This window comes from Lissotriton helveticus, chromosome 5_1 (genome assembly GCF_964261635.1).
Source record: "Lissotriton helveticus chromosome 5_1, aLisHel1.1, whole genome shotgun sequence".
NCBI lineage: Eukaryota > Metazoa > Chordata > Amphibia > Caudata > Salamandridae > Lissotriton > Lissotriton helveticus.
In genome coordinates this window covers 1215330223-1215357832 of record NC_136065.1, presented here as the reverse complement: position 1 = coordinate 1215357832, position 27610 = coordinate 1215330223, and the positions used below count along the sequence as shown (strand labels likewise).

The 27610-nt window shown below is 48.3% G+C and overlaps 1 protein-coding gene across 1 annotated transcript in view; it reads right to left on the bottom strand.

Moving 5' to 3' along the window:
- SEC23IP (SEC23 interacting protein) overlaps positions 1-27610 on the bottom strand; it is a 374919-nt gene that overhangs the window by 134325 nt on the left and 212984 nt on the right. The window contains exons 13-15 of the mRNA XM_078643931.1: positions 15777-15986; positions 11567-11722; positions 6559-6661 (exon numbers count right to left, since the gene is read on the bottom strand). Of these exons, the coding sequence (XP_078500057.1) occupies positions 6559-6661; positions 11567-11722; positions 15777-15986 (469 nt within the window). The remainder of the gene's footprint in view (positions 1-6558; positions 6662-11566; positions 11723-15776; positions 15987-27610) is intronic.

Genomic DNA, 27610 nt, shown 5'->3' with positions numbered 1-27610 from the left:
ATTGCAACGAGGAAAACCGTTTTGAAAGTCAAAAGCCTCATGTGACATTTGTGAAGAGGCTCAAAAGGAGCACCCATTAAAAATGTCAAAACTAGATTCAAATCCCACTGAGGCACAATAAAAGGGGTAGGAGGGAACTTATTAGTTAGGCCCTTTAAAAACCTTAGAACAATAGGAGATTTAAAAAGAGTAGGCTGGTCAGGCAAACAGATAAAAGCCGACAGCGCAGAAAGATAACCCTTCACCGTGGCAACAGCAAGCCCCTGCTGAGCCAGAGAAAGGGCAAACTGGAGCACATCAGATAAATGGGCCCTCAAAGGGTCTATAGACTTCTCCCTGCACCAAGCAACAAATTTAGACCACCTATAAGAATAGATGGACTTAGTGGAGTCACGCCTGGCTGACAAAATGACATCCACCACATCGTGAGGGAGAGAAAAAGAAATCAGGTTGCCCCGTTCAATCTCCAGGCATGAAGGTGTAAGGTCTGGAGGTGGGGGTGTAGAACCTGCCCCTCCATCTGAGAGAGGAGGTCTGCCCTGTGAGGGAGACGGAGCGGCGGGTGAGAGGAGAGGTGGAGAAGGTCCAAGTACCACACCCTTCTTGGCCAATCCGGGGCGATCAATATGACTTGGGCCCGGTCTTGGCGAATCTTCCTCAGAACCCGAGGAATCAAAGGTATGGGAGGAAACGCGTAAAGGAGTTGCGAGTTCCAACTCAATTGAAACGCGTCCCCCAAGGCTCCTTGCATCGGATACTGGAGATTGCAGAATGACAGGCAGTGAGCATTCTCGTGAGTGGCGAACAGGTCCACCCGAGGAGTCCCCCACGTCCGAAAGACGTGACGAACTACCTCTGGATGGAGCCTCCACTCGTGATCGGCAGAGAACTGCCGACTGAGACTGTCTGCACGAACGTTCTGAACCCCGGCCAGATGATTTGCCATCAGACAAATCTGATGGTCCTGAACCCAGGACCAGAGACGCAGAGCCTCTCTGCATAGACACTGCGACCCTACTCCTCCCTGCTTGTTGATGTACCACATCGCGGTCGTGTTGTCTGTCAGGACCTGAACAGACCGACCGCGAAGGGAAGGGAGGAAGGCCTTGAGCGCCAGACGTATCGCTCGCAATTCTAGAAGGTTGATGTGAGGCAACCTTTCCTCTGGAGACCAAAGACCCTTGACCTCCAGGTCCCCCAGATGAGCACCCCACCCGAGAGTGGACGCATCCGATATCACTGGGGCAACCGATGGAGGAAACTGAAAAGGCTTCCCTTGTGACAGATTGCCTTCCACGCTCCACCAAGACAGATCCGCTGCAGTTTCTCTGGAGATCTTCACTGACTCCCTGAGATCTCCGTTGTGATGATAGCACTGCCTGCGGAGGCACCACTGGAGCGCCCTCATGTGCCAGCGTGCATGGTTGACCAACAGAATGCATGAAGCCATCAGACCGAGCAGGCGAAGAATCTTCAGGACTGGAACGACCGCTCCATTGAAAAACAAAGGAATCATCTCCTGTATGTCGCGAATCCTTTGGGGAGGAGGGAATGCACGACACACAGTAGTGTCCAGTACCGCACCTATGAACAGGTTGCGCTGTGAGGGCACCAGGTGAGACGCTTGGGTACATTTATCGAAAAACCCAACCTGTGCAACAACTGAGTTGTCACTTGCAGATGATGGAGCACCTTCTCCGACGACTCCGCTTTGATCAGCCAGTCGTCTAGATACGGAAACACATGTATCCCCGTTCTCCTGAGATGAGCTGCCACCACTGCCATCACCTTGGTGAAGACCCGAGGCGCAGTAGTAAGACCAAACGGAAGGACCACAAACTGGTAGTGTTGTGACCCAACCGTAAAACGGAGATACTTTCTGTGCGACTTCAAGATGGGAATATGAAAATACGCATCCTGCAAGTCGATCGACACCATCCAGTCTTCTTCTAGCAGCGCTTGAAGAACCTGCGCAAGAGTGAGCATCTTGAACTTTTCCTGTTTCAGGTAAAGGTTCAAGATCCTGAGGTCCAGGATTGGCCGAAGCCTGCCATCTTTCTTGGGGATCAGGAAATACCGGGAGTAGCACCCCTGACCCCTTCCCTGCTCTGGAACCACCTCTATTGCACCTTTTCGGAATAAAGCCAGGACTTCTTCCTGCAGGAGAAGCAGGTGGTCCTCCGAACAATAACCCTGGCAAGGAGGGTAATTGGGAGGGAATTCCTGAAAAGGAAGTGCATACCCATTCCCTACAAGATTGAGAACCCAAAGATCCGATGTTATTAATTCCCAATCTTGTAGAAAATGTGTAAGCCGACCCCCTACTGGACCCACATGATCCGGAATGGCGGATCTAGGGCTGTTTTGCTGCGTTGGCAGGGGGTTGGGAAGGAGAGGAGGAGGAGGAAGCTTGACGACCTCTAGGGCGGGATCTTTGTCTGCCCCTGTACGACTTGTACAGTGTATTCTGCTGCTGGGATGGTCTGTAAGAACGAAAGGAAGACCTTCCAAACCCCCTGAAGCGTCTTCCAGTAGTACCCCTGGACTGAAGACCCAAAGATTTTGCAGTGGCCCTACTGTCCTTAAAACGTTCTAAGGCAGTATCAGCTTTCTTGCCAAATAACCCTGATCCATCAAAAGGCAAGTCCATCAAAGCAGACTGGACGTCTGCAGAGAACTCTGATGATTTAAGCCAGGCAGCGGTCCTAGTGGCCACGGGGGAGCCCATGATCCTTGCCACTGAATCAGCACTGTCCAGACCACTCTGAATGACCTGTCTCGCAGCTGCTTGAGTGTCCGATACCACTTCCTGAAAATCCTTCCTGTCATCTTCAGGAATCTTCGGAATCAACTGCTTGACAGAATCCATCAAAGCATGGATATACCTTCCCATCAGACACGTAGCGTTGGTTGACTTTAATGCCATACTGGCTGATGAGAAAACCTTCTTGGCACTTTGGTCTTGCTTTCTGGATTCTTTATCTCCAGGAACCTGTGGAAAAGCACCAGCAGATTTCTTTGAGCAGGCAGCCTGCACCACCAAACTCTCAGGTAGAGGATGTGTAGATAAAAATGCAGGGTCCTCAGGTGCAACTCGATATCTCCTCGCCGCTGTTCTAGAAACTGCAGGAGCAGATAAAGGTTTCTTCCAAACCTCATAGATGGGCTCAGACAAGGCCTCGTTAAAGGGTAACATAGGTGCAATTATAGATGAGGGTGAATGAAGCACCTCAGTCAAAATATTAGGCTTATAATCAGCAGTGGGCAGAGTAATATTCAATAAGCTCGCTGCTTTTTTAATGACAGTGTGATAAGGCACCACATCCTTTGATGGAACATTTGACACCGAAGCCAAATCCCCTTCAGGCGATAGTTCAAGCCCACTGGCCTCACACAAGTCTTCAAAAGGATCCTCAGAATCCTGTAACTCCCCTTCTTCAGTATCTGAATACCGATATCTTTCTTCTTCCAGAAGTCTCTGGGCCTTTCTCCGAGATCTTTCCTTCATAACCGAAGCCAATGGATTCGGAATCGACGCCGACGGGGTCGGTGCCGGCGTCGAACCCGAAGTCGGACGAGGTCTTTCAATACGAGGTCGGGCAGAATCCTGCCTCGGAGTCGTAGGCATCGGCGTCGATGGGATCAGCGTCGACGGAATCGGAGTCGTGCGCTTCGGCATCGACGACACCGGCGGTGTCAGAAAATGCCAATGCGGTGGTACAGCCGGCATAAAAGGCATGAAGGGTGCAGGGGCGTAAGCCTGGGGAACACCCAAGTTAAAGGCCATAGGACCCGTGGGACCAACAGGTGCACCAGACGGGAACATTGCCCTGGAATAGACACCAAACATGGCGTTCAGGAACTGAGAAGGATCCTGACCTGGAGTTGGAAATTCAGGATATGGTCTTGGTTGTTCCTGAGGAGGCGGAGTCGATACGACGTCAACCTCTTCATCGAGTGTAGGAACCGGGGTCGACGAACCCGCAGGTACCGGAACCTCGACTTCACCAGCCCCTTGCTCCTCACCTTCATCCTCCTGACCACAAGGATTGGATGGAATCGGAGAATTGACCTGTTTCTGAGATTCGGGTGAATCTGGATGTGAAGCTTCATCATGTTCCGACTCCGAAATCTCCACTTCCTTACTCAGAAGCTTGACCTGGGACTTCGGTCTTGAACTAGAGTCCTTCCCAGAGTGATGACGTGACTCATGGCTCCTCTTCTTGTGTTTCTTCCTCGAAGACTTCGAAGCGTGAGCTGAAGACGACTCCGAGTGTGACCTCGAACGAGACCTCGACCGACGAGATCGAGACTTTGAAGATTTCTTAACTTTCTTATTTTTAAGTTTTGCCACGAGGAGTTTCGTCTCTCTCTCCCTTAAAGCCTTCGGAGTCATCTTCTTGCAGCAAGGACAGTCCTCGACGTCATGGTCGGAGCTTAAACACCAGACACAGCATTCGTGAGGATCGGTGATAGACATAGTCTTGCCACATTCGCCGCAAGCTTTAAATCCAGTCTTTTTCGACGACATTTCGAAGAGTATAAAGATAGATAGTATGAAAATAGTAACAAAGTTACTGTAAGCTACAGTACGATTCCTGAAAACCGTTAGCGTTGACGACGCGGAAAAAAGGGAACTGATGTCATCACGCCGGCGTGGGCCTATTATAGGCGTCGGTGACGTCAGCGGGGTCGCGTGCGATGCCGTGCCTCTGTGACGTCCGGATCCACGTCGGCGCGAAGCTACAAAAAGAATTTCCGAATGTTGCTGACGCAAGGGGATATTCACAAGGTGAGGAATCCACACGGCAGATGTATCTATCAGAATGGCAACGCTTGTGACTATGGCCCACCCAACAGAGTCAGTGGTGTCCAAGCCACAAAGAATCTTGAACTTGGCCGCATCACAACCGTGAATTGCCAGTGAGAGGACAGGGCTAAGGTTTTCCGGAACACTAGGTGGGCTTGTGCCACCAAGTCCCACTGTGTGTGGGTATAGCAGCCTAGCAGACAAGAGACATTAATAATAATAACCTCTTCCCGAATGTCTCCGAGGAGAGACTCCGATGCAGTCGGGCCAGGCTGCAAGAACTCGGTCAGTACATTTGTTTACACCTCCACAGCAAGGAGGTGGAGGTCAAGCACTTCTGATCCCCTATGCACAACTATCATGTGGCGGGACCTGTTGAAGACAAAAGGCGGTTTCTGGGGGTTAGCCAGCCAACTAGTGTCTTTGAAGTCGTCATACCAAATACTGTCTGTATAGGGCTGACCAAACTTATCACCCTGGTCAGCATCATTGTTCAACTCCGTTTCATAGAAGGAGTAGAGAAAAAGTGGTCTGCCTTGAGGTAAAGCCAACGCTGAGACCTCGGTCAGATTCAGTTGCAACTCCAAAGTCAGGCCACTATCAGAAAGGACGACGAGAGCCACCAATTCGGGAACAAAATCGGCATCAAAGCATCCGGGTCTGCTATGATGGTGGGCGCTGTAATAACTGGAAGAGAGGGCAGAAGCAACTGGGAGGGTCCAGCTGGCGTCAAGTGCGAACCCCTACAGTGGTGATCCACGAGGAGGGCCTCCCGGATCCGTGGGGCCTAAAGGCACAATAGAGGGAGTCGGCAGGGATCCAAAGAGCCGGAGTATAGCTGAGTGGATGTCTGATCTGGCGCGGTGTGGCTGAAGGCCCTGAAATTCAGGTTGTGCCGGAACCAGCTGTGTAATCAACTCCACAGACGGCAGACTTTGGGGACAAGAACGAGACCGTTGGCGCCACCCATAGGCTTCATCAGGTGAGTGGGAATGGTGAGAAGGAGTGGGTGGAACTCCACTTCGATGACTTTTGTTGGCCATTGGGTTCATCAATGTGCCGTCTATGCAGTTCTTGGGAGTCATGGCTTGACCCCAGACATCTCAGGCACACCTTATGGGGATGAGTCACAGACACCTGTTTGCAACAGTCTTCACATGGATTAAAGCCTGTTTTAGGAGGTGACATCCCATGCACATGCAGAAAATTTGATCAAATATCAAAGTTAAAAGTGTCTCAGAGAGAAGAGAGGAAGCTCCAGATCAGCATCTGGTGGCATGGAAGGAAAGGAACAAACATCTGCACACAGGAGTGGCTCCTATGTAGACTAGCCACAACATTTAAGTAGCATAATGGAATCTGTGCTGAGCCACAAGTCGGACCTTCCAGCAAGCAGATCTAGTCTGACTGAGGAATATTGAAAAGGTGGGTAATCCACGGCTATTAGTCTTTCTCAGAATTAATTGTACAAGATTCATTAAAACCGTGACAACACAAAGCATAAGGCAAATTGGCTTCTAAACAAAAACATTAAATAAAACCAGTTCTTTAAAAGTAGGTGTCCAATGTGTTAGAATAGAACAGAATAACAACGTTAACAACCGATTATATCCAACGTGTAAAAACAACCCATATTTAACTGAAAAGAAGCCATGTCATAACAAACACTCCAAACTTTCCAATCTGTACTTCACAACAAGTATACGTTCATGAAAGAAGGCTAGACGAAAAGAGTAAGGTGCTGTTACCTAAGTGAAGCCGCTTTCTGCCCTTGTGATGTGGAATGAGAACCGGTTTGAAGTCCAAGTCTGGAACAATCATTGGTTCAAGTCTGTAAGCCACAGGGTCCAGCTACCAAAATGAAAGAAAAACATATTTTGTTCTAACTATTTATTGAATTTGGACACAGGTTATGCAAAGTGTTAAATTAAAACATGAAACTAGTCTTAAACCAAATTGAAAAGAAAATTACTATTACTTTCATGGTGATTCAGGTATTGTTAGTCCTTGCTCTTCGTGCTTTATAACTGGTAGTAAATTGATACAGCACTGTCAGCAGACTGAAGAAAAAGTTACTTTCCTGTGGTAATGATACTCTATCTACTTGCAAATTCCTCACCTGTAGAATAAACCCCAGGCGTCGGGTTCAATTCAGAAAATTTGAAAGCTGTTAAGTACCGGTCGAAGGAGCTGCACCCAGTCAATGTCTGAAATCAATGAGGTCATAAAGTTCCCACCATTTCTTTTCCAAGCCTTCGAGATAAGAGGGCAGAATAACATCAATAAAGGATTGCAGTATCAAAACAAAGACCATGGGTCCCTATTAACTTTCCCAATAACTCATTCATCAAGAGGGAAGGCGGGTTGGTGAGGAATCTGCAGGTAGTCTTCACCAGAGAGATTGTTACCGCAGGTATTTAACTTTTCCTTCAGATGGATACTTCTAACAGCAGGTTACTCACCTGTAGAACAGATTTCACATCAATACCCTGACCAGGAGGAGGGTTGATGGATGGTTAGACAAGGAACTCCTGCAAGACTGATCTGGCAATGTCTCCATCCCACTGAACCTCCGAATCCAGGCAGCAATGTTTTGCACAGCTGTGCAAGGAAGCCCGTGTTGCCATCTTACAGATGTCTGCAATGGGGACACCTCTAGCAAGTGTAGAAGTGGTCGATTTAGCTCTGGTGGAATGGTCTCCTCTGATACCATCAGGAGGCTCGTTCTTGACTAATGCATAGGAGATCCTGATGCAGAGGATGATCCGCCATGATAGAATCCTCTTTTGACCACCTTACCTTTTTTGGATTTGACAGAGTTGGTCGTTCAATTGGAAATCCGTGGTGAGGTCAAGGTAGTAATTCACTGCTTGCCTAGGATCCAGATGATCCAATTGTTCCTCCTCTATCATAGGATAGGGTGGATGGTAGAAGGTTGGAAGGGTGATAGATTAACTGAGATGGAAGGGGGTCACGCCTTGGGAAGGAAAGCAGGATTGGCTCTCAACACCAACTGGTCTGGAAAGACGGTAGTGAAGAGAGGACGAAAGCTAAGGGACTGCAGTTCAATAACTGTTCTAGTAGAAGTGATAGAAATCAAAAACACAACTTGAGTGTTAACATACACAGGGTACACCTATGAAATGCTCGAAAGGAGATCCCATAAAAAAAGCTAAGAACCAGTTTCAACTACTATTAGGAAACTACAAAGGGAGTTGGAGGAAAGAGGCTGGGTAAAACCTTGAGGATGCGCATCCCACCATGGGGTTTAAACATGGACGGCTGATCCGGCAAACAGAGAAAAGCAGACGAGGCAGCTAAATATCCCTTAACAATGCTAACAGCACAACCCCTCTGAGCAAGGAAAAACACAAATTACAGCACTTCAGACAGTTTTGTCTCCAATAGATCCACACCTTTGTTCGCACACCATGTAACAAAGTTGCCCCATCTGCCGCAGTAAGCAGACTTAGTGGAGGTCTGATGGGCAAATAAGATTACATCAAAAACTCTAGTGGCAGCTGGAAGGAGCTCAGTTGTCCCCGCTTAATGTCCAAGCATGTAAGTCTCGGAGATTAGGGTGTAGAACCATGCCCCGACTGGGAGAGCAGGTCCAGTCTGAACTGCAGGCAAAGAGGAGGACATGTGGAGAAGTGTAGAAGGGCCGCTTACCATACCCTTAACAGCCAATCGGGCAGTAACAATGACTTAGGCCCCGATTGTGGCAAATCTTCCTGCAAACTCGAAGGAAACAAGGCTATGGGGGGGGGGAAAAAGCATAACACAGCTGAAAGTTCCACCTCAACTGAAACGCATCCCCCGAAGCTTAGCTCAACGGATGCTGGAGGGTGCAGAACTGCTGGCATTGAGCATTTTCAGAGGAGGTGAATAAGTCCAACTGAGGACTGCCCCACTGGGCGAAGATGTCCTGGACTATCTCCGGCAGACGACTCCACTCAGGGAGCGGTGTGGCGCCGCGGCCAGGGCGACTGACGCTGGAATCTGGGGACCACGGTTCGATCCCCGGCTCCGGCGGCAGGTTAGCCCAGCACCATGTGACTCTGGGCAATAGCTCACTTAATCTTCCCGACGGCCCCCAGCGCCTAGAGACCCTTACGGGTGATTGTGCGCTTTACAAATGTGGACTTTACTTTTACTTCACTCATGATTGACAAGGTGACACCAGCTCAGGCAGTTGGCTGAGACATTCACAAACCCAGCTAAGTGATTGGCGGTGAGCCAGATTCCTTGGCAGTGTGTCCAAGACCACAGTCATAATGCTTCCAGGCAGGATTTGAGACCCCACTCCCCCTTGCTTGTTGACGTACCTCATCGCAGTTGTGATGTCCATCAAGAACTGGATGGACGGACCTACGATGGAGGGGAAGAAGGCCTTGGGCACCAGTCAAATTGCACGCAGTTCCAGAAGGTTGATGTGTAGAACAAACTCTGCTGGAGACCAGAGGTCTCTAATCTCCAGATGAACTCCCCAACTTAGGTTAGAAGCCTCAGTCACTACCATAGTCAAAGGTAGGAGTGAAAGCCATCTCGCACCTCAGGTTCGCCTCGTTCCCCCATCAAGCCACTTTCACCATGTGCTAGTAGAGATATTGATTGAGTCCGACAGGTCTCCCCAGCACTAAAGCCACTGCCTGTGGAGGCACCACTGCAGAGCCCTCATGCAGCAATGTGTGTATGAAACTAGGAGAATGCAGAAAGGCAGCAGGCCTAGGAATCTTAGGACTCTCAGGACTGGGACTCTCACACATTGCTGGAAAGTTGAAACCATCAACTGAATGTCTCTGAGCCTTTGTGACTGAGGACACCAAAGACAGACATTGTGAGAGTCCATTATGGACATCTGTACCTTACAATTGCTATAGGATTTGAACCCCGATTTTAGGGGAGGAGATATGGTACTGCAAGTTACTTGATTTTGTGAGGAAAAAGTCCTCAAAGAGAGAAGCTGTGAATCCGCATCGAAGCCTATGAAAAAAGAACTGATGTCAGTGTGCCTGGGGAGGCACTTTATTACCTCAGTGGCCACCTGATGTCACTTTTGGCATTGACCGTCTTCAGCGCCCTCTACCTGCAACTTAACAGCGTTGAAGTTTTCTGGATCCAGTCTGATGCCTGGGGTTTGTTTTTCAGGTGAGGATGTTCAGATAGAGGTATCCATCAGAAAAGCTTCTCTAGAGGACACTGGCCCACTGAAGCATTTCTACGGAGCTTTTAGCTCAAATGTCTTTCGGTGTGTGTGTGTCCTTGTGCATTAACATCACATCCTTACTTGTGCAGTATCAACCATTCCGACTGGAAAACAGGGACAATAATTTTCAGATTTCATGAAACTCCTTAAGGACTGATGCGTGGAACTGACGAGCCAAGATGGATCCTTGAAACGAGGCTCTGATATCAAGATTTCATGCTGCACAACAATAATGCTCAAAATGTAAGCCCAGCACCAGTGCCAGTGCCTTCATGTCTTACAGCACAGCAAATCTTTGTTGCATTAAACAATGGGCTAACATTGTTCATCAGAGATGACTAGATTTAAAACTCACTGAAGAGTAGATCTCCCTGGCAGGCTGGAGATGTCAATCAACATCACACTTAGGAAAAGGTCATCACTGCAAATGTTCCAGTAATATTTCAATTCTAGTAATGTTCCAGTAAATATCAATGGCTAATAGCTAATGTTTACATAAATCAATCGACTGTACTCTTCTGTGTCTTCATTTTAAATAAAGTGTTCTACCAAGGGAGCAGTGAGGATCTAACATCTAAAATGGCTCCTATGTTGGTATATCCATATCTTTATTTTCTGAGTCGTATGACCAATATACAGGCAACTATAAGGACAAAAGAAATCACATACACCAGACAATTTCTTACCAGCATCCACTTTTCTCAGTAAATGCACAGAGAGATATTGGAATATACTAACAGAAGGGGAGATTGTTCTTCAACCTCCTAGAATTGCTTACAAAACAGGAAAAGAAAACTGAAAGATCACTTGGTTTCGGCTGCGACCCCAGTCCCCACCAAACAATCCACACAGTCAAACCAAGACTCTTGTGGCATACGCTGGCTGCAGTGGTAAGCCACTAGCCAGAGGAAGAGATGAGTAGACTCAAAACCTCCTTATAAATAGAAATAAAAGTAAAAAATGGACATTCCAACAAGCAATTAGAAACAATGTGATCACTGCACAATCGCAATCTGCCAGCAACTAGGAGGTAAGGAAAGGAATATATGGATACAATTGTTGGCCTCATAATACAGTTCTGCTTGTTTGCCATTAGTAGTATCTCAATGCCAGTTACCTCAATTGTGAGAAACGACAGGAGCTTGATGCAGAAGTACCAAATGAAACACTTCTGATTGTGGTAATTGTAATTTTTGCAAAGCACATCAACTGTGAGTGAATAAATATTATGTTAATCTCAAAACGTTTGCAGGATGTCCAAACCACCGTCTTCAGCATAAAAATATCCCCGTGACAGAATCTGCAAATCTTTATATCTGTAAATATTGTGATTCCAACTTCAGCATTAAATTAGGTTCTCAGGGCCAACTATTTTTTTTTTAACTGAAATGCACCCGCTATGTACTGTAGTTTCATCTCTAAGCCCTCCAATTCAGCACTCAATCAAAAAACACACTAGATCAGGGCACAAAGAACAGCTTATAAAACAACAACACCCATATTGATTGCATACTTAATAGAGAAAATAAGATCTGTGTGTTACTCACAGGGTGGTAGATGTTGAAGAATCCTTTACATGTCGGAAGTTTGTAGTTCTCATCAATCCTATCCAGCCCTCTCACAGTGAGGAACATGCCGATCGGAGAACCTAAGGCAAAAAAGATCTCAGGTTCAAAGTCCAAAGCCTGGTAAACCACAGAGACCTGAGGAAACAAAACAAAAACACTGAGGTAGTAAAAGTAGGAGAAAATTAGGGCATCTGGGAAATTTAAGAGATGGGAGAGTATCTTCACCTATAAAACACTCCCAACTCAACAGCTTCTCAAAAAGACACAATTTCTACGATACTGAGCACATGGGCATACTGAAATAGGTATCACTTAGTATGAAATCACCAAAGAAATTAATAGAGTTCATGCTAGAAAATCAACTACACAAATGAGTTATGAGGCAACAACACACTGACACCACTCATTCTAAACAAAAAAATACAAAACGATCAGCAGCATACTCTAGTGCATGGGTACTCACAAACATTTTCCCAGAGGCCACACATTTGGTCTGTGATGTGACTGAGGGCCGCATTGATAACAGCAGGTTGGCTGTCTGGGTTTGGGGCGGGGTTTGAGGTGAGGTAGGTGTAAGGGAAGCTAGGCGTTTACACCTAGGGCTCGATTACAATGTCGGACGGACTGGAGTCCACCCAACATTGTCGCGGTCTTGGGACCGAGCGCCCAACCTCCGGTGGGCTGTCCCGACAACGCTATTATGATGAGATCGCACACGGTGCGGTCACATTCACCCATTTATCTATGGGAGCTAGTATTACGGCCGTAACTCAAGCTCCCACAGAGAAATGGGGGATTGTGTTAATCCCTGCATCCCGTTGCAGGCACCTCAAGGTGCCTGCCACAAGGTGCAGGGCTTAACAGGGGGTTCCATAGGTGCTCCCTCGGCCCCCAACCGGAAGCCGTAAGAAAAGGGGGCCCTGCTAGGGGCCCTCAAACTGACTTTCCGACAGGCTTTTAATGTCGGAAAGCCCGGCATGGAGAGCCTGTGGGAAACTGAGCATCGTAATCCCAAAGGCAGAAATTCCTTCCTATGGGATTATGGGCCAGTCTACGACTGGCCGACAAGACTCCTGGAGCCCGTTGGAAACCAGCCGGAATGACCAGTCGATTTTCAATTCCGACCTGTTATATTGTAATCAGCAGGTCTGAATTGAAACAGACAATCTTGGTCGTAAAGCCTCTGACCTAAGGTCAGAGGCTTTACAACCAAGATCATAATAGGCCTCTAGTGTCTGAATTGCATAATGTGAAACCAAAAACTTGGGATTAATCCCAGCTTCTCCACTTAGTTAAATTGTGTGATCCTAGGCAACAATTTTATTTCACTTTCCATCCGTTTTCTTAATGATCACATATGAGGACCTCCAAAAACATGACTTCAAGATGTGTGCAGTAGAAAGCATTCTCCAGTGTTTGGTTGAATAAACTGTATGTTGTTTATATATAACAGAAACCCCGGTCCACAAAAAGTACACATAACAACTGACTTGCCTCTTCGTACACTATTGGTATTGTTAGCAGGGTGTAGGGAAGAATGAATGTTTCTCAGTTCATGTTTAAAAACTATCACTTTATAAAAAATACTTCTCAATGCACTGATAATCTGATGTACTAAGGTGAAACGGCTCTGCACGTTAATGAATTATTTAACAGGCTTTATTGTACTTTTACGGCAAGATGACTTAAAAGTGAAGGTGTTCCTAATGTTAAGTGGTTTTAGGACACCCTAGTTACTTGCTTTCTTTAACTTAAATTAACCTTTATATATGCTTGTAGGTTTATTTAACATTTTTTATGTTAGTGTTGAGTCACAAACATTAGCCTAGTGCTGCTCGGCAAGGGGCCACATGTAAAGGACTGCACTGGCCTTATCACTGAAGAACAGAACCAGAAATAGGATAAATGATCAGAATCCCATGCCATACATTGAATTGTTTTGCTTGATATCCTATAATATGGCTATCATTTGCTTGAGCCCTTGCCCTTTGCATTCATACGCCTCTGAGCTATCAGTGCAAACTAAAGTGTCATAGTCTGGGCAGCAAATGAACATCTCCAGTTGGCATTAATAAAGATTGCTGGGATTAGACGGGAGGGATGGGGGGTTTTATGAGGTGCAGAGCTGGTACATGCTTGGTTCTCGCTATCCTTGAGAACAGAGCATAGACACTGCATGCACAATATATACGAAACTTACCAGCATTGGGCACAAGAACTAGACACATTTTTTGTGGGGCACTTTCACAGGAGATAAACACCATTAACTACGTAAAATATATATCATTTGAGCTGCACTTTTATCTCTTCTGCCCTCTGAAATGTTTTCAGTGTACAAGTCAGAGCAACCCACATATTTGTTTCCAAAAACTATCCATTAAGAGTATATCTGTTCATTGCTACTAAAAATAATAATCAGAGAGAAATAAAGTATATCTTGCCTTTAGAAATGCCACTGTCACTCAAATTCCAACTCCTGCTAAAAGTTCTTTGAGTGACCACATTGGTACTCCAATATTAAACAATGGTTAAATTAAATGGTTTTCTTTAAAAATATATTAAATATGATTTTATAAAAAATATTTTTAAAATGGTAATACTCTTAAAATAGACCTCAACATAGAGCTCAAGGCAGAGGGCAGCAATGCTGGTAGTATAGTAATTTTAGTGTTTACCCACATCACTTAAGGAACTAGTGTGGTCACTTATAACTGGGTTTGGCATGGTGAAGTATCTCCCTGTGTATAACTTCTAAATACTGCCATTCTACTCGGTTCTGCTTTTCTCAGTCTTGGCTGGTATGTTTCGTTACATTAGTATACAGCTGTACTTTGATGGCAATTGCCTAACTTGAATGCAGGTGTCTGTTTGATGCCTCTAATGTTTTATTAATATCATACTCCCGTGTAGAAAAAGTCCATGACTCCGATGAACAAAACAAAACGTGCTGGCTTGTGTTAAGAAATAAGACTTATGTTTTGAAAACAAGTATTTGTACGGATTTTTTAACACTTATTTTCATAATGTACAAAAATAAGCTTGGAATTAGAATGCAGAAACAATACTACTTCAGAACCAACCACTAGCAAAAAAGGCATAACAACCCTTAGTTTATAACATTAGCTACATGCATGCCTGATGCCCGTGGAGATATGAGCAAGCCCTTACACAGAGGCCATTATTATCAACTTTGTTACCTCCATTACATTACACTCATTTAAATTTAGACTTCATATTTCATTCAGGGAGTCTATGGATCTGGGGATATAGTAACTGCTGTATATACATCTTCCAACGTATTAAATTCTCCTCTAATTCATCATCTATGTGGACCAATTTTAACCTGATCCTCTCTGCTGTTGCCTATTCACCTACATCTTTGTTTCACCTTTCCAGCTTTGGTGTTTTCAGGACACATCCAGATTACAGCTACTGTGAATAGTGCAATGTTATTCTACATTTTGACTTTAGTTTTAAAAGTAGCCCAACAAATAAGCGCTGGGGTCATTGCAACTGAAAGCCCAATATCTGTCTGACACTAGTTCCCAGTACTGCAGTATTCAGGGACATGTGCAAGTCATGTGGGTGAATGTCGCACCAGCAGCATTACATTGTATACCTAGATCTAATTTATTGCAGGCTAGTAGCAGAATCATAGGAGTGAAGCATGTACTATGTGATATTTTAAACTGGAACACGGTGAATCAAGCATTACTCAATGCCAGCATTACTCCAAATCTTTTTCCATTCTTTAGTAGCAATTCATATCTCATTTGTATTTTATTGCCAACATTGTCCGCGTAAAATCTGCCCAAGTTTCCTGATAGAATTCTGTGATTTTCCCACAGAGTGATCGCAGATCTTAGGATGTTGTCAGAGTGTTCAATACCTATGTGACCTGTGGTAACAGTCATCCTTTAATTATTTTGCTACATTGTAAAAGTTGCCCCAGGCCACCCGAAAGACCTCTTGCTTCCTCGAATGTTACAAATGGTCAGGTGCCCAATTTCTGCGGGTCCTACCCTATTCCATCTGGCAATATTGATGTCACTGGTTACTTGATTAATGTGTGATGGAGACCACAGTGGCATTTGCGTTGAATACAGGGATATTGTGTGACATGCTTTCACTGTTTGTTTCATATTGGTTTCCACAGTTCAAGTTCACTGCCAACTTGCAGAAGCCTTACCTGTCCCGTGCCAATGTCAAAATATTCAAAGTCCACATTTACAGAGGAGATAGAGACACCAACAGGTAGCTTCCGCTTGTGCAGACCACGCAGGCGGCCTGTCCCGGAAGGGGTCAGGTGAGCAGCCTCCTCCTCCTTCAGTCTTTGTGCGGCTTCTTCCTTGGCCTTCTTCTGGGCTGCTTTGTTTTCTGCCTCAGCTTTCATCTTTTCCTAAAAACAAGACAAGAGATTTCAACATGATAAAAGAGATGTGGGTACACACCCAGCTCATCACCCACTTCACCGCTATTCTCCCTTCCCAACAAAACAAAGCTATTTGAAGCGATATGTTGTATTCTGATGCCTTGGACAACGAGTAAACGATCTACAAACACCCTCTATACTACATCTTCCCTGAGACCCATTCCAGTGAGAAGCATAACACTCTGAACCTCAGATCTGCTTATTTTAAGACTCAAAGGAATCGGCACATGTAGTCGATGAGAGAAATGCATTCGTAAAGGAGCTGAAAAACTCAAAAGGTGAGGAATGCCATTACACACTGCCTCTGCCCAACTTTTCAAGGAATACTAAAGATTTTCAGCCCCTGGATTTGATAATCTTTGAGCCTAATGGGGGTTGTTCTATGATATTGCAGATATCCAATCGAAATGCATCCCACACCCATCTTCTAGTATAGTGAGATTAGTGCCCACCCCCCCCATATAGAATAACACAAGAGCAGAAAGTTGGTGAGAGTTAAACGTAGTGCAGAGGTACAAGCCTTTTTTACAGGTAGCACTGGAGGAGAAGACGAGTGCTACCCATCCCAAGTAAAATCTCTCCAGTCCTGTATAATTGGGGTCCTTACTTCGCCCCCACAGCCTATGGACTATGTGCTGCATGTGTGTCACCATACAAAATGAAAGTTTCCCTCCGCATTGCTTTCATCCATTTTAAGGAAGCAACGCCAAGTATGCTGTAGCCCTTACCTTTATCCTATAGGTATCTGATGAGTTGGGGGTATGTATAACTCAATTTCTTGCAGACCCAGATAATCCACCTAAGATCAGAACTCTGACCTAGTTTCTCCCTGTGCAGGTCTATGATTTTGCTAGCAACATTCACATTAATTGCATTGCTCATGCTACATAACATTTCAGACTTTGTGAACACTGCGTCTGCCTCGGTCCAGACTGAGAGGAACAAATATGTTACTATACTCACAGACCTTAGGGCAGTGCACCATTGTACGCTGACGTAGCCCAATTACAGAACCACTGTAATTTCCCTACTAACACCTATGGTTTCAATGCTACAATGTAGGGAATACACAATTGGACCGTAACCCTATATTCTAGGTGCCAGTCCTCACTGGTCATCTGGTGGATTAAGTGGATGTCCCGGTTCTGTAAGTGCATCAGATAACCAAAACTCTTACATACAATTGGCTAAAGTGAGACCAGCGAGTAATCTTTATTGCAGCCATCTGAAATCTATATTTTACGAGTTGTTTTTACTTAAAATGTGTGAATGAATGGATGTTCGAATCGTTTTGGTAGGCTGAATCTGACAATATTTTGGAATACAATCCTCGTGTTTTAAAACTGCTTAATGAACAAGTTACTTACCTTCGGTAACGCTTTTTCTGGTAGATACAATATCTGCCTGTGGATTCCTCACCTTGTGAATATCCCCTTGCGCCAGCAACATTCGGAAATTCTTTTCGAAGCTTCGCGCCGACGTGGACTTGGACGTCATAGAGGCACGGCACTGCTCGCGACTCCGCTGACGTCACCGACGCCTATAATAGGCCCACGCCGGCGTGATGACATCAGTTCCGCCCTTTTTTCCGTGCCTTCGAGGCACACGGACGGACCAATGACAGTAGACATATACACAGTATACGCAGTACAAATATCAAGATTTCACACCCAGTGTGAAGCAAATGCAACAAAACATTTGAAATAAACAAATACATAATAGAAACTCTGGCATAGAAGAGTGGACAACGGGGAGGCGGGTGGGTCAGTGAGGAATCCACAGGCAGATATTGTATCTACCAGAAAAAGCGTTACCGAAGGTAAGTAACTTGTTCTTCTGATAGATACATCTGCTGTGTGGATTCCTCACCTTGTGAATAGAGTCCCACAGCAGTCCCCACTCCCGGAGGAGGGTGTCCACTCTTCTAAACCAGGAAATCCTGAAGGACAGAGCGTGCAAAGTGACCGTCCCTCCTCACTTCGGAATCCAAGCAGTAATGCTTCGCGAATGTGTGGAGGGAAGACCAAGTTGCCGCTATACAAATGTCCTCAACAGGCACACCTCTAGCCAATGCTGAGGTCGAAGACTTAGCCCTAGTAGAATGAGCCCTTATACCCTCTGGAGGTTCCTTACCAGCCAAAGAGTAGCAGATCTTAATACAGAGGACGATCCATCTTGACAAAGTCCTCTTATGGACCGCTCTTCCTCTCTTGCAGCCAGCAAAGCCAATGAAAAGCTGATCATCCAATCGACAGTCTTTAGTTCTGTCCAGGTAAAAAGACACCGCCCTCTTGGGGTCCAGACAGTGTAATCTCTCCTCCTCCTTGGAAGGGTGCGGGGGAGGATAAAAGGTAGGAAGGGTAATAGACTGACCAAGGTGGAAAGGAGTCACCACCTTAGGCAGAAAAGCAGCCCTGGTCCTAAGAACCATTCGATCAGCATGAATGGTCAAGAAAGGGGGCTTATGGCTAAGAGCTTGAAGCTCACTTACCCTCCTTGATGATGTTATAGCAACGAGGAAGACCGTTTTGAAAGTCAGAAGCCTCATAGGACATTTGTGAAGAGGCTCAAAGGGAACACCCATCAAAGAACAAGTTACTTACCTTCGGTAACGCTTTTTCTGGTAGATACAATATCTGCCTGTGGATTCCTCACCTTGTGAATACCCCTTGCGTCAGCAACATTCGGAAATTCTTTTTTCGTAGCCTCGCACCGACGTGGACTCCTGACGTCATAGAGACACGACCTCGCTCGCGACTCCGCTGACGTCACCAACGCTTATAATAGGCCCACACCGGCGTGATGACATCAGTTCCGCCCTTTTTTCCGTGCCATCGAGGCACACGGACGGACCAATGACAGTAGAAATATACAAGTATACATAGTACACAATACTCAAGGCAAAACACACAGTGTTAAGCAAAAGCAGGAAAGTAATTGAAACATTTCCTTGACAACAAAATATAAATACATTACATTACAGTAACTCTGGCATAGAAGAGTGGACAACGGGGAGGCGGGTGGGTCAGTGAGGAATCCACAGGCAGATATTGTATCTACCAGAAAAAGCGTTACCGAAGGTAAGTAACTTGTTCTTCTGATAGATACATCTGCCGTGTGGATTCCTCACCTTGTGAATAGAGTCCCACAGCAGTCCCCACTCCCGGAGGAGGGTGTCCACTCTTCTAAACCAGGAAATCCTGAAGGACCGAGCGAGCAAAGTGACCCTCCCTCCTCACTTCGGAATCCAAGCAATAGTGCTTCGCGAAAGTGTGGAGGAAAGACCAAGTTGCCGCCCTACAAATATCCTCAACAGTTACACCTCTAGCCAATGCAGAGGATGAAGACTTAGCCCTTGTAGAATGAGCCCTTATACCCTCTGGTGGTTCCTTACCGGCCAAAGAGTAGCAGATCTTTATGCAGAGGACAATCCATCTCGATAAAGTTCTCTTATGGACCGCTCTTCCTTTCTTGCAGCCAGCAAATCCAACGAAGAGCTGGTCTTCCAAGCGAAAGTCCTTGGATCTGTCCAAGTAAAAGGACACCGCCCTCTTAGGGTCCAGACGGTGCAGTCTCTCTTCCTCCTTGGAAGGGTGAGGGGGAGGATAGAAGGTAGGAAGGGTAATGGACTGTCCTAGGTGAAAGGGAGTTACCACCTTAGGCAGAAAAGCAGCCCTGGTCCTAAGAACCATTCGATCAGCATGAATGGTCAGGAATGGGGGCTTGGAACTAAGAGCTTGAAGCTCACTAACCCTCCTTGCCGAGGTTATTGCAACCAGGAAGACTGTCTTAAGGGTAAGAAGCCTCATGGGACATTTGTGGAGAGGCTCAAAGGGAGCACCCATCAAAAAGGTCAATACAAGATTCAAATCCCACTGAGGCACAATAAAAGGTGAAGGAGGGAACTTATTAGTGAGACCCTTCAAAAACCTTAAGACCACAGGAGACTTAAAAAGAGAAGGCTGGTCAGGCAAGCAGAGAAATGCCGACAGCGCCGACAGGTAACCCTTCACCGTGGCAACCGCAAGACCCTGCTGCGCCAGAGAAAGGGCAAACTGGAGAACATTAGACAAATGGGCCTTCAAAGGATCAACAGACCTTTCCCCACACCACGTGACAAATTTCGACCATCTATAAGAATAGATGGACTTAGTGGAGTCACGCCTGGCTGACAAGATGACATCCACAACGTCAGGCGGAAGGGAAAAGGAATTCAGGTTGCCCAGTTCAATCTCCAGGCATGAAGGTGCAATGTCTGGAGGTGGGGGTGTAGAACCTGCCCCTCCATCTGAGAGAGGAGGTCTGCCCTGAGAGGGAGACGGAGCGGCGGGTGAGAGGAGAGGTGGAGAATATCTGTGTACCACACCCTTCTTGGCCAGTCCGGGGCGACCAATATGACTTGGGCCCGGTCTTGGCGAATCTTCCTCAGAACCCGAGGAATCAAGGGTATGGGAGGAAACGCGTAAAGGAGTTGACCTTCCCAACTCAACTGAAACGCGTCCCCCAAGGCTCCATGCATCGGATACTGGAGACTGCAGAATGACAGGCAGTGCGCATTCTCGTAAGTGGCGAACAGGTCCACCCGAGGAGTTCCCCACATCTGAAAGAGGTCGTGAACCACCTCCGGTTGAAGCCTCCACTCGTGGTCGGCAGAGAACTGACGACTGAGACTGTCTGCACGAACGTTCAGCACTCCAGCCAGATGATTCGCCATCAGACAAATCTGATGGTCCTGAACCCAGGACCAGAGACGCAGAGCCTCTCTGCAGAGACACTGCGACCCTACTCCTCCCTGCTTGTTGATGTACCACATCGCGGTCGTGTTGTCCATCAGGACTTGCACCGACTGACCGCGAAGGGAAGGGAGGAAGGCCTTGAGCGCTAAACGTATCGCCCGCAATTCTAGAAGGTTGATGTGAAGCAACCTTTCCTCTGGAGACCAAAGGCCCTTGACCTCCAGATCCCCCAGATGAGCACCCCACCCGAGAGTGGATGCATCCGTTATCACTGTGGCCACCGATGGAGGCAGTTGGAAAGGTTTTCCTTGAGACAGGTTGCCTTCCACGCCCCACCAAGACAGATCCGCCGCAGCTTCTCTTGAGATCCTCACTGACTCCCTGAGATCTCCGTTGTGCTGATACCACTGCCTGCGGAGGCACCACTGTAGCGCCCTCATGTGCCAGCGTGCATGGTTGACCAACAGAATGCATGAAGCCATCAGACCGAGCAGGCGAAGGACCTTCAGGACTGGAACGACCGCTCCATTGTAAAATAAAGGAATCATCTCCCGTATGTCGCGAATCCTTTGAGGGGGAGGGAATGCGCGACATACGGTTGTGTCCAGTACGGCACCTATGAACAGGTTGCGCTGGGAGGGCACCAGGTGAGACTTGGGTACATTTATTGAAAAACCCAACCTGTACAGCAACTGGGTTGTCTCTCGCAGATGATGGAGCACTCTCTCTGACGACTCTGCCTTGATCAGCCAGTCGTCCAAATAAGGGAATACTGGAATCCCTGATCTCCTGAGATGCGCCGCCACCACTGCCATCACCTTGGTGAAGACTCGAGGCGCAGTAGTAAGACCAAACGGAAGGACCGCAAACTGGTAGTGCTGCGATCCCACCGTAAAACGGAGATACTTCCTGTGCGACTTCAGGATTGGGATATGAAAGTAAGCATCCTGCAAGTCGAGCGACACCATCCAGTCTTCTTCCTGCAGCGCCTGAAGAACCTGAGCAAGGGTGAGCATCTTGAATTTCTCCTGTCTCAGATAGAGATTCAAGACCCTGAGATCCAGGATTGGACGAAGCCTGCCATCCTTCTTCGGAATCAGGAAATACCGGGAGTAGCATCCCTGACCCCTTTCCTGCTCTGGGACCACCTCTATCGCACCCTTTCTTATCAGAGTCAAAACTTCCTCTTGCAGAAGTGACAGATGTTCCTCGGAGCAATACCCTTGGCAAGGAGGGAAATTGGGAGGGAATTCCCGAAAGGGAAGGGCATACCCATTTTCCACAAGATTGAGAACCCAAAGATCTGACGTAACCGATTCCCAATCCTGTAGAAAATGGGTAAGCCAGCCCCCAACCGGACCCACATGATCCTGAATGTCGGATCTAGGGCTGCTTCTCAGGGGCAGGGGGGTTGGAGGAAGTGGAGGAGGAAGAGGCCTGACGTCCACGAGGACGTGCTCTCTGCTTTCCCCTATATGTCCTATACAAGGAGTTTTGCTGCTGCTGTTGTTGCTGCTGCTGCTGCTGGCCTTGCCGGAAATTCCGAAAGGAAGGGCGGCCAAAACCCCTGAATCTTCTGCCAGTTGAAGAGCCTCTCATTTGAAGACCCAAGGATTTAGCAGTCGCCCTGCTATCCTTAAACCTCTCAAGGGCCGCATCAGCCTTCTTCCCAAAGAGGCCTGAACCATCGAAAGGAAGATCTAACAATGTCGCCTGAACATCAGCCGAAAAGTCAGAAGATTTCAACCAGGCAGACCTCCTAGTAGCGACAGCAGTGCCCATAATGCGCGCCACAGAGTCTACGGTATCCAAACCGCTCTGAATGACCTGGCGAGCCGCCGCCTGAGCGTCAGAGATGACTTCCTCAAAATCCTTCCTGTTGTCATCAGGAACTTTTGGAACAAGAACACGCAAAGAGTCCATAAGCGCGTGCAAATACCTCCCCATCAAGCAAGTGGCATTTGATGACTTCAATGCCATACTGGCAGAGGAGAAGGACTTCTTTGCCACCTGATCCTGCTTCTTCGCCTCCTCTCAAAAGGAACCTGAGGGAAAGCGCTAACGTTCTTTTTGGAGCATGCAGCCTGAATGACCAAACTCTCCGGTGAAGGGTGAGAGGTTAAAAAGGCAGGATCCTCAGGGGCAACCCTGTATCTTCTGGCTACACTTTTAGAGACAGCCGGAGCCGACAAAGGTTTTTTCCCACACCTCCAGAATGGGCTCTGTCAGAGCATCATTGAAAGGAAGAAGAGGTTCCACCACTGAACTCGGAGAATGCAATACTTCAGTCAGAATATTAGACTTGAATTCTGCTGTAGGCAAAGTCAACTTAAGGAGACTGGCAGCCTTCCTCAATTAAATGATAGGGTTGAACGTCCTTAGAAGGAGTACTAGAGCCTGAGGGTAACTCCCACTCTGGAGAGAAATCCAGGCTTCCTGCATCTGCCAAATCCTCAAAAGCATCTTCATCCAATTCACCCTCTTCAACGTCAGATTGTGAATCCAAAAACCTCCTTTCATCCAGAAGACGCTGAGCCTCTCTTCTGGATCTCATCTTGACCCGCTTTGCCACCGGATCCACCACCGGCTCCGACGGATTCGGAATCGACGTCAGGATCAAACCCGAAGGCTCAGAGGGATGTGTTCGAGGACGACTCGGAGCAGGCGAAGCCGGAACCGGCGTCGACGGCTTCGGTGGAGCCGGAAAATGCCACGGCGGCGTCGGAGCCGGCATGTAAGGCATAAACGGAGCCGGAGGGTAGGAGTGAGGGACTCCTAAGCTAAAAGCTAATGGACCCATGGGACCCGAAGGTGCACCAGAGGGGTACCACGCCCTCGAAAAGACTCCGTACATCGCGTTGAGAAACGCAGATGGGTCCTGGCCTGGGGCAGGAAAGGGTGGATGAAAACCCTCAGGCCTGTCTTGAGGAGCGCTCGGATTCGGCTCACCTAAGGGCGCGGAACCCCCATCCTCACGAAGCTCCTCCTCATCTCGGGCCGGGGACGGCGCCGGAGACTGACTCGGAGACGGATTCGGAGCCGGAGTCGGAGCCGGAGACGGCGCCCGTGACTCAGAAGGAGAGGCCTCACCTTCAGGTTCTGGATCCGAAACATCAAGGGTCACCACCTTCGAACGTACCTTCTTCGGTGACCTCGACCTCGATCCCGACTCCTTACCAGAACTACGTTGGGTCTCATGTCTCCTCTTCTTATGTTTCCTCTTCTTCGAAACACGATCAGAAATCGACTTCGAGGATGACCTTCCCCGAGATCCAGACCTCGACCTTGACTTCGACCTCGCCCTTCGAGAACGAGACCTCGACGACTTCTCCTTTCCAGCTTTCATCTTAGCCACCAGCAGCTTCGCCTCTCTCTCTCTCAGGGCCTTCGGGTTCATCTTCTTACACGAAGAGCAGTCACCCACATCATGGTCCGAGCTCAAGCACCAGATGCAGTCGCTGTGAGGGTCGGTGATGGACATCATTTTGCCACATTCCCTGCATGGCTTGAAGCCGGTCTTTTTAGAAGACATTGTCGAAGAAACAGGATACAGAGAAACAGAACAAGCATTTGCAATGCAATAGGTCGCGCATTTGAGAGAGTTTAAGTTATTGGCTTTGTAAATGACAATGCCTTTTATTTATGTTTTAAAAACCAATACATAAATAAAAGGCACTGTCATTTAAAATGCCAATAGCTCAAACTCTCACAACTGCGAGACCTATTGCATTGTAAATGCTTGTTTAGCAGGGAGGTGTGTCTGAAGGGAGTTGATTGTGCAGGGAGGTTTGCCAAACTATAGGTTTGATTACACGTGGAGTTTGTGTTCACGTGGAAATCTATTGGCAAGAACTTGAGCCTGTATAGAGTTATATGAGCAGTGAACTGTGTCTTCATGGGGATGCAGCCGCATGGAGCTGTGCCCACAAACAATTGTGCCTGCAGGACACTGAATGCGCAGGTATGACTCTGCAAGGGTAGTTTTGTGGCAGGGTGCAGTTGTTTCTCAGTGAGCTCGTCTCACAGGGGGTTATGTCTACAGAGTTGAGTGTGCAGGAAGTTGAGTGTGCAGGGAGTTAGGTGTGTGGAGAGAGCTGTCTACCTGCAGCAGTGTTTGCACCGAGTTTTGTCTGCACAGTTTCGTGTCTGTGTGACATGTCGCGCCCACACGGACCTGTCACCTCGTGGAGTTTGCATGAAGCCGCAGGATCGCCCTACCTTGCAGTCACTGAGGTTCTGCAGCACTTCCTTCCCTTCCGAGGTCCTGATCTTGATGCCAGCGACGCCGTTGCCCGTGGGCGACTGAGGGCGCCCCGGGTCCCCTTGCCTCTTCTCCTGGGGCACCTCCGACTTGCTGGGGCTGCGGGGGCTCCTGGCACCCTTCTGCCCCACTCCCAAGGCGCCGAAGTCCAGCGTCTTGGACTCGAAGGCCCCCCCCCACGCTGCTGAACATGCCCCCGTACTTCACCCGGGGCACCTGGGCAGTGGTGCCCGGCCGGGCCAGGTAGAAGGGCAGCTCCTCCTCCGGGTCCTCCTCCCGGGTCCGCCGGTTCCCCGAAGCCATGCTGGGAGGGTGGGAGTCTCAGGGGACAGAGGACGGGCGAGAGGGGGAGAAGAGAGCTGGGGGCGCAGGGATGGGGCTGAAAGTGGGGAGAACTGGGAGGGAGGGGCTGGTCGGTGATGGGTGGCGGAGCCGAGAGAGGCAGCCAAGGGAGGGTGCTGCTGCTCAGAGGGAGGGCGGAGGGGGCTCGGACTCCGAGAGGATGACAGAGCAGAGCGAGAGAGGTGCCAATGAGGCTGTGAGAGCGGGGAGTGACGAGCTCCGCACCGACAGGGACGGACGGAGGCTGGGGAAGGAGAGAGCGGGCAGGGAGTGGAGGCTGAAGCAGAGAAGAGAGCAGGGTGAGACGGGGGCTTGAACAGAGAGGAGAGAAGAGCAAGCGGCGAGGGCGCCTGGAGGGCAGAAAAGGGAATGTGGAGGAAATTCGGACGTAGGAGGCTAGAGCTGAGAAGGGTGTAGGTAAACTCAGAAAGTGCGACGCAGGTAGGATAGGGAGCAACTAGTGGGATACTGATGAAGATGGGGTACAAGGAATGAAGAGATGCAAGTGTAGTAGGGGGAGTAGATGAAAGGAAGGCGTAGAAAGTTGAGACTGAGCGAGAGAGAAAATTAGAAACAGAAGTTTTAGAGGATGGGTGGTAGATAGTAGTGCAGACGAGAGCAGCCGGGTCACAAGAGGTCAGAGCCTGTGTGCTGTGAGGTAGTGGAGTAGGGCGTGTGGAGAGCAGCAGGGTTCCCGGAGGGCCACTTCAAAGAGATATTGGAAGTTTAATTCTGGAATATGCCGCTATGGTTGCCTCCACCTTTTATTTAATTGCTTCCTCGCGCCATATTTAAATTAGGGAGGGAGCCCACCCCTCGTATGCCTTTAATTCACCACCGCAGCCCAGGAGTTTATTCAAGTCCCCGCCGGGCCGCCGCGCTGCCTGCGACGACCCGGAAGCGGTTGGGCAGCCGGCCAATCACAGCGCGGCCCCAACCGGAAGTCCCGCCCTATCGCGCCGAGAGGGAGAGAGAGCTGCCCGAGGAGCCACGAAGGCTTCTGATTGAGTCCCGGTCCCGAGATGGGGGACCGGGTGAAGAGCGGCCGGGCGCATGGGGAAGGCGGGGCTCTCATGTGGTGAGAGAGCCCCGCAAAGCGCTACCGCCGCCCGAGAGCCAGAACCGCCGCCGAGCCTTGCCAGAACAGGTGAGTGTGTTGAGGGAGAGGAGGGGTGAGTGAGGGTGGGGTGTACGCGTGTGTGTCTGAGTGTGTCTGTGCGTGCGTCTGTCTGTCTGTGTGTGCGTGTGTCTGTTTAAGGGGGGGTGCGTGTGTGTATGCAGTGTGTGTATGTGCGCATGCGTGTGTGAGGCTTTGTTTGTGAATGGGAATGTGAGGCACGGCGACGTGCGCGCTCCCGAGGTTAAATCTCGGCAAGGGAAAGCGCGTGGAACTCTGCTGTACACATTCCCCGAAAAGTAACTACATAAGTTGTCTCGCCAGACAGCAAAGCTTCGCTTTGCTTTCGTCTAGGCGAGACCTAAAAAGGTAACAATATAGGCAACAAAGTATCCGTTGGCTACAGAGATTCCCGATAACCGTTAGCGTCGACGACGCGGAAAAAAGGGAACTGATGTCATCACGCCGGCGTGGGCCTATTATAGGCGTCGGTGACGTCAGCGGAGTCGCGAGCGAGGTCGTGTCTCTATGACGTCAGGAGTCCACGTCGGCGCGAGGCTACGAAAAAAGAATTTCCGAATGTTGCTGACGCAAGGGGTATTCACAAGGTGAGGAATCCACACGGCAGATGTATCTATCAGAAAAGGTCAATACCAGATGTAAGTCCCACTGAGGCACAATAAAAGGAGTAGGAGGGAACTTATTTGTGAGGCCCTTCAAAAACCTTAAAACTACAGGAGATTTAAAAAGAGAAGGCTGGTCAGGCAAACAGATAAAAGCAGACAGCGCAGAAAGATAACCCTTCACCATGGCAACAGCAAGACCCTGCTGTGCCAGAGAAAGGGCAAACTGGAGAACATCAGATAAATGGGCACTCAAAGGGTCTATAGATTTCTCCCTGCACCAAGTAACAAATTTTGACCACCTATAAGAATAGATGGACTTAGTGGAGTCACGCCTGGCTGACAAAATGACATCCACTACATCAGGCGGGAGAGAAAAAGAACTCAGGTTGCCCCGTTCAATCTCCAGGCATGAAGGTGTAAGGTCTGGAGGTGGGGGTGTAGAACCTGCCCCTCCATCTGGGAGAGGAGATCTGCCCTGTGAGGGAGACGGAGCAGAGGGTGAGAGGAGA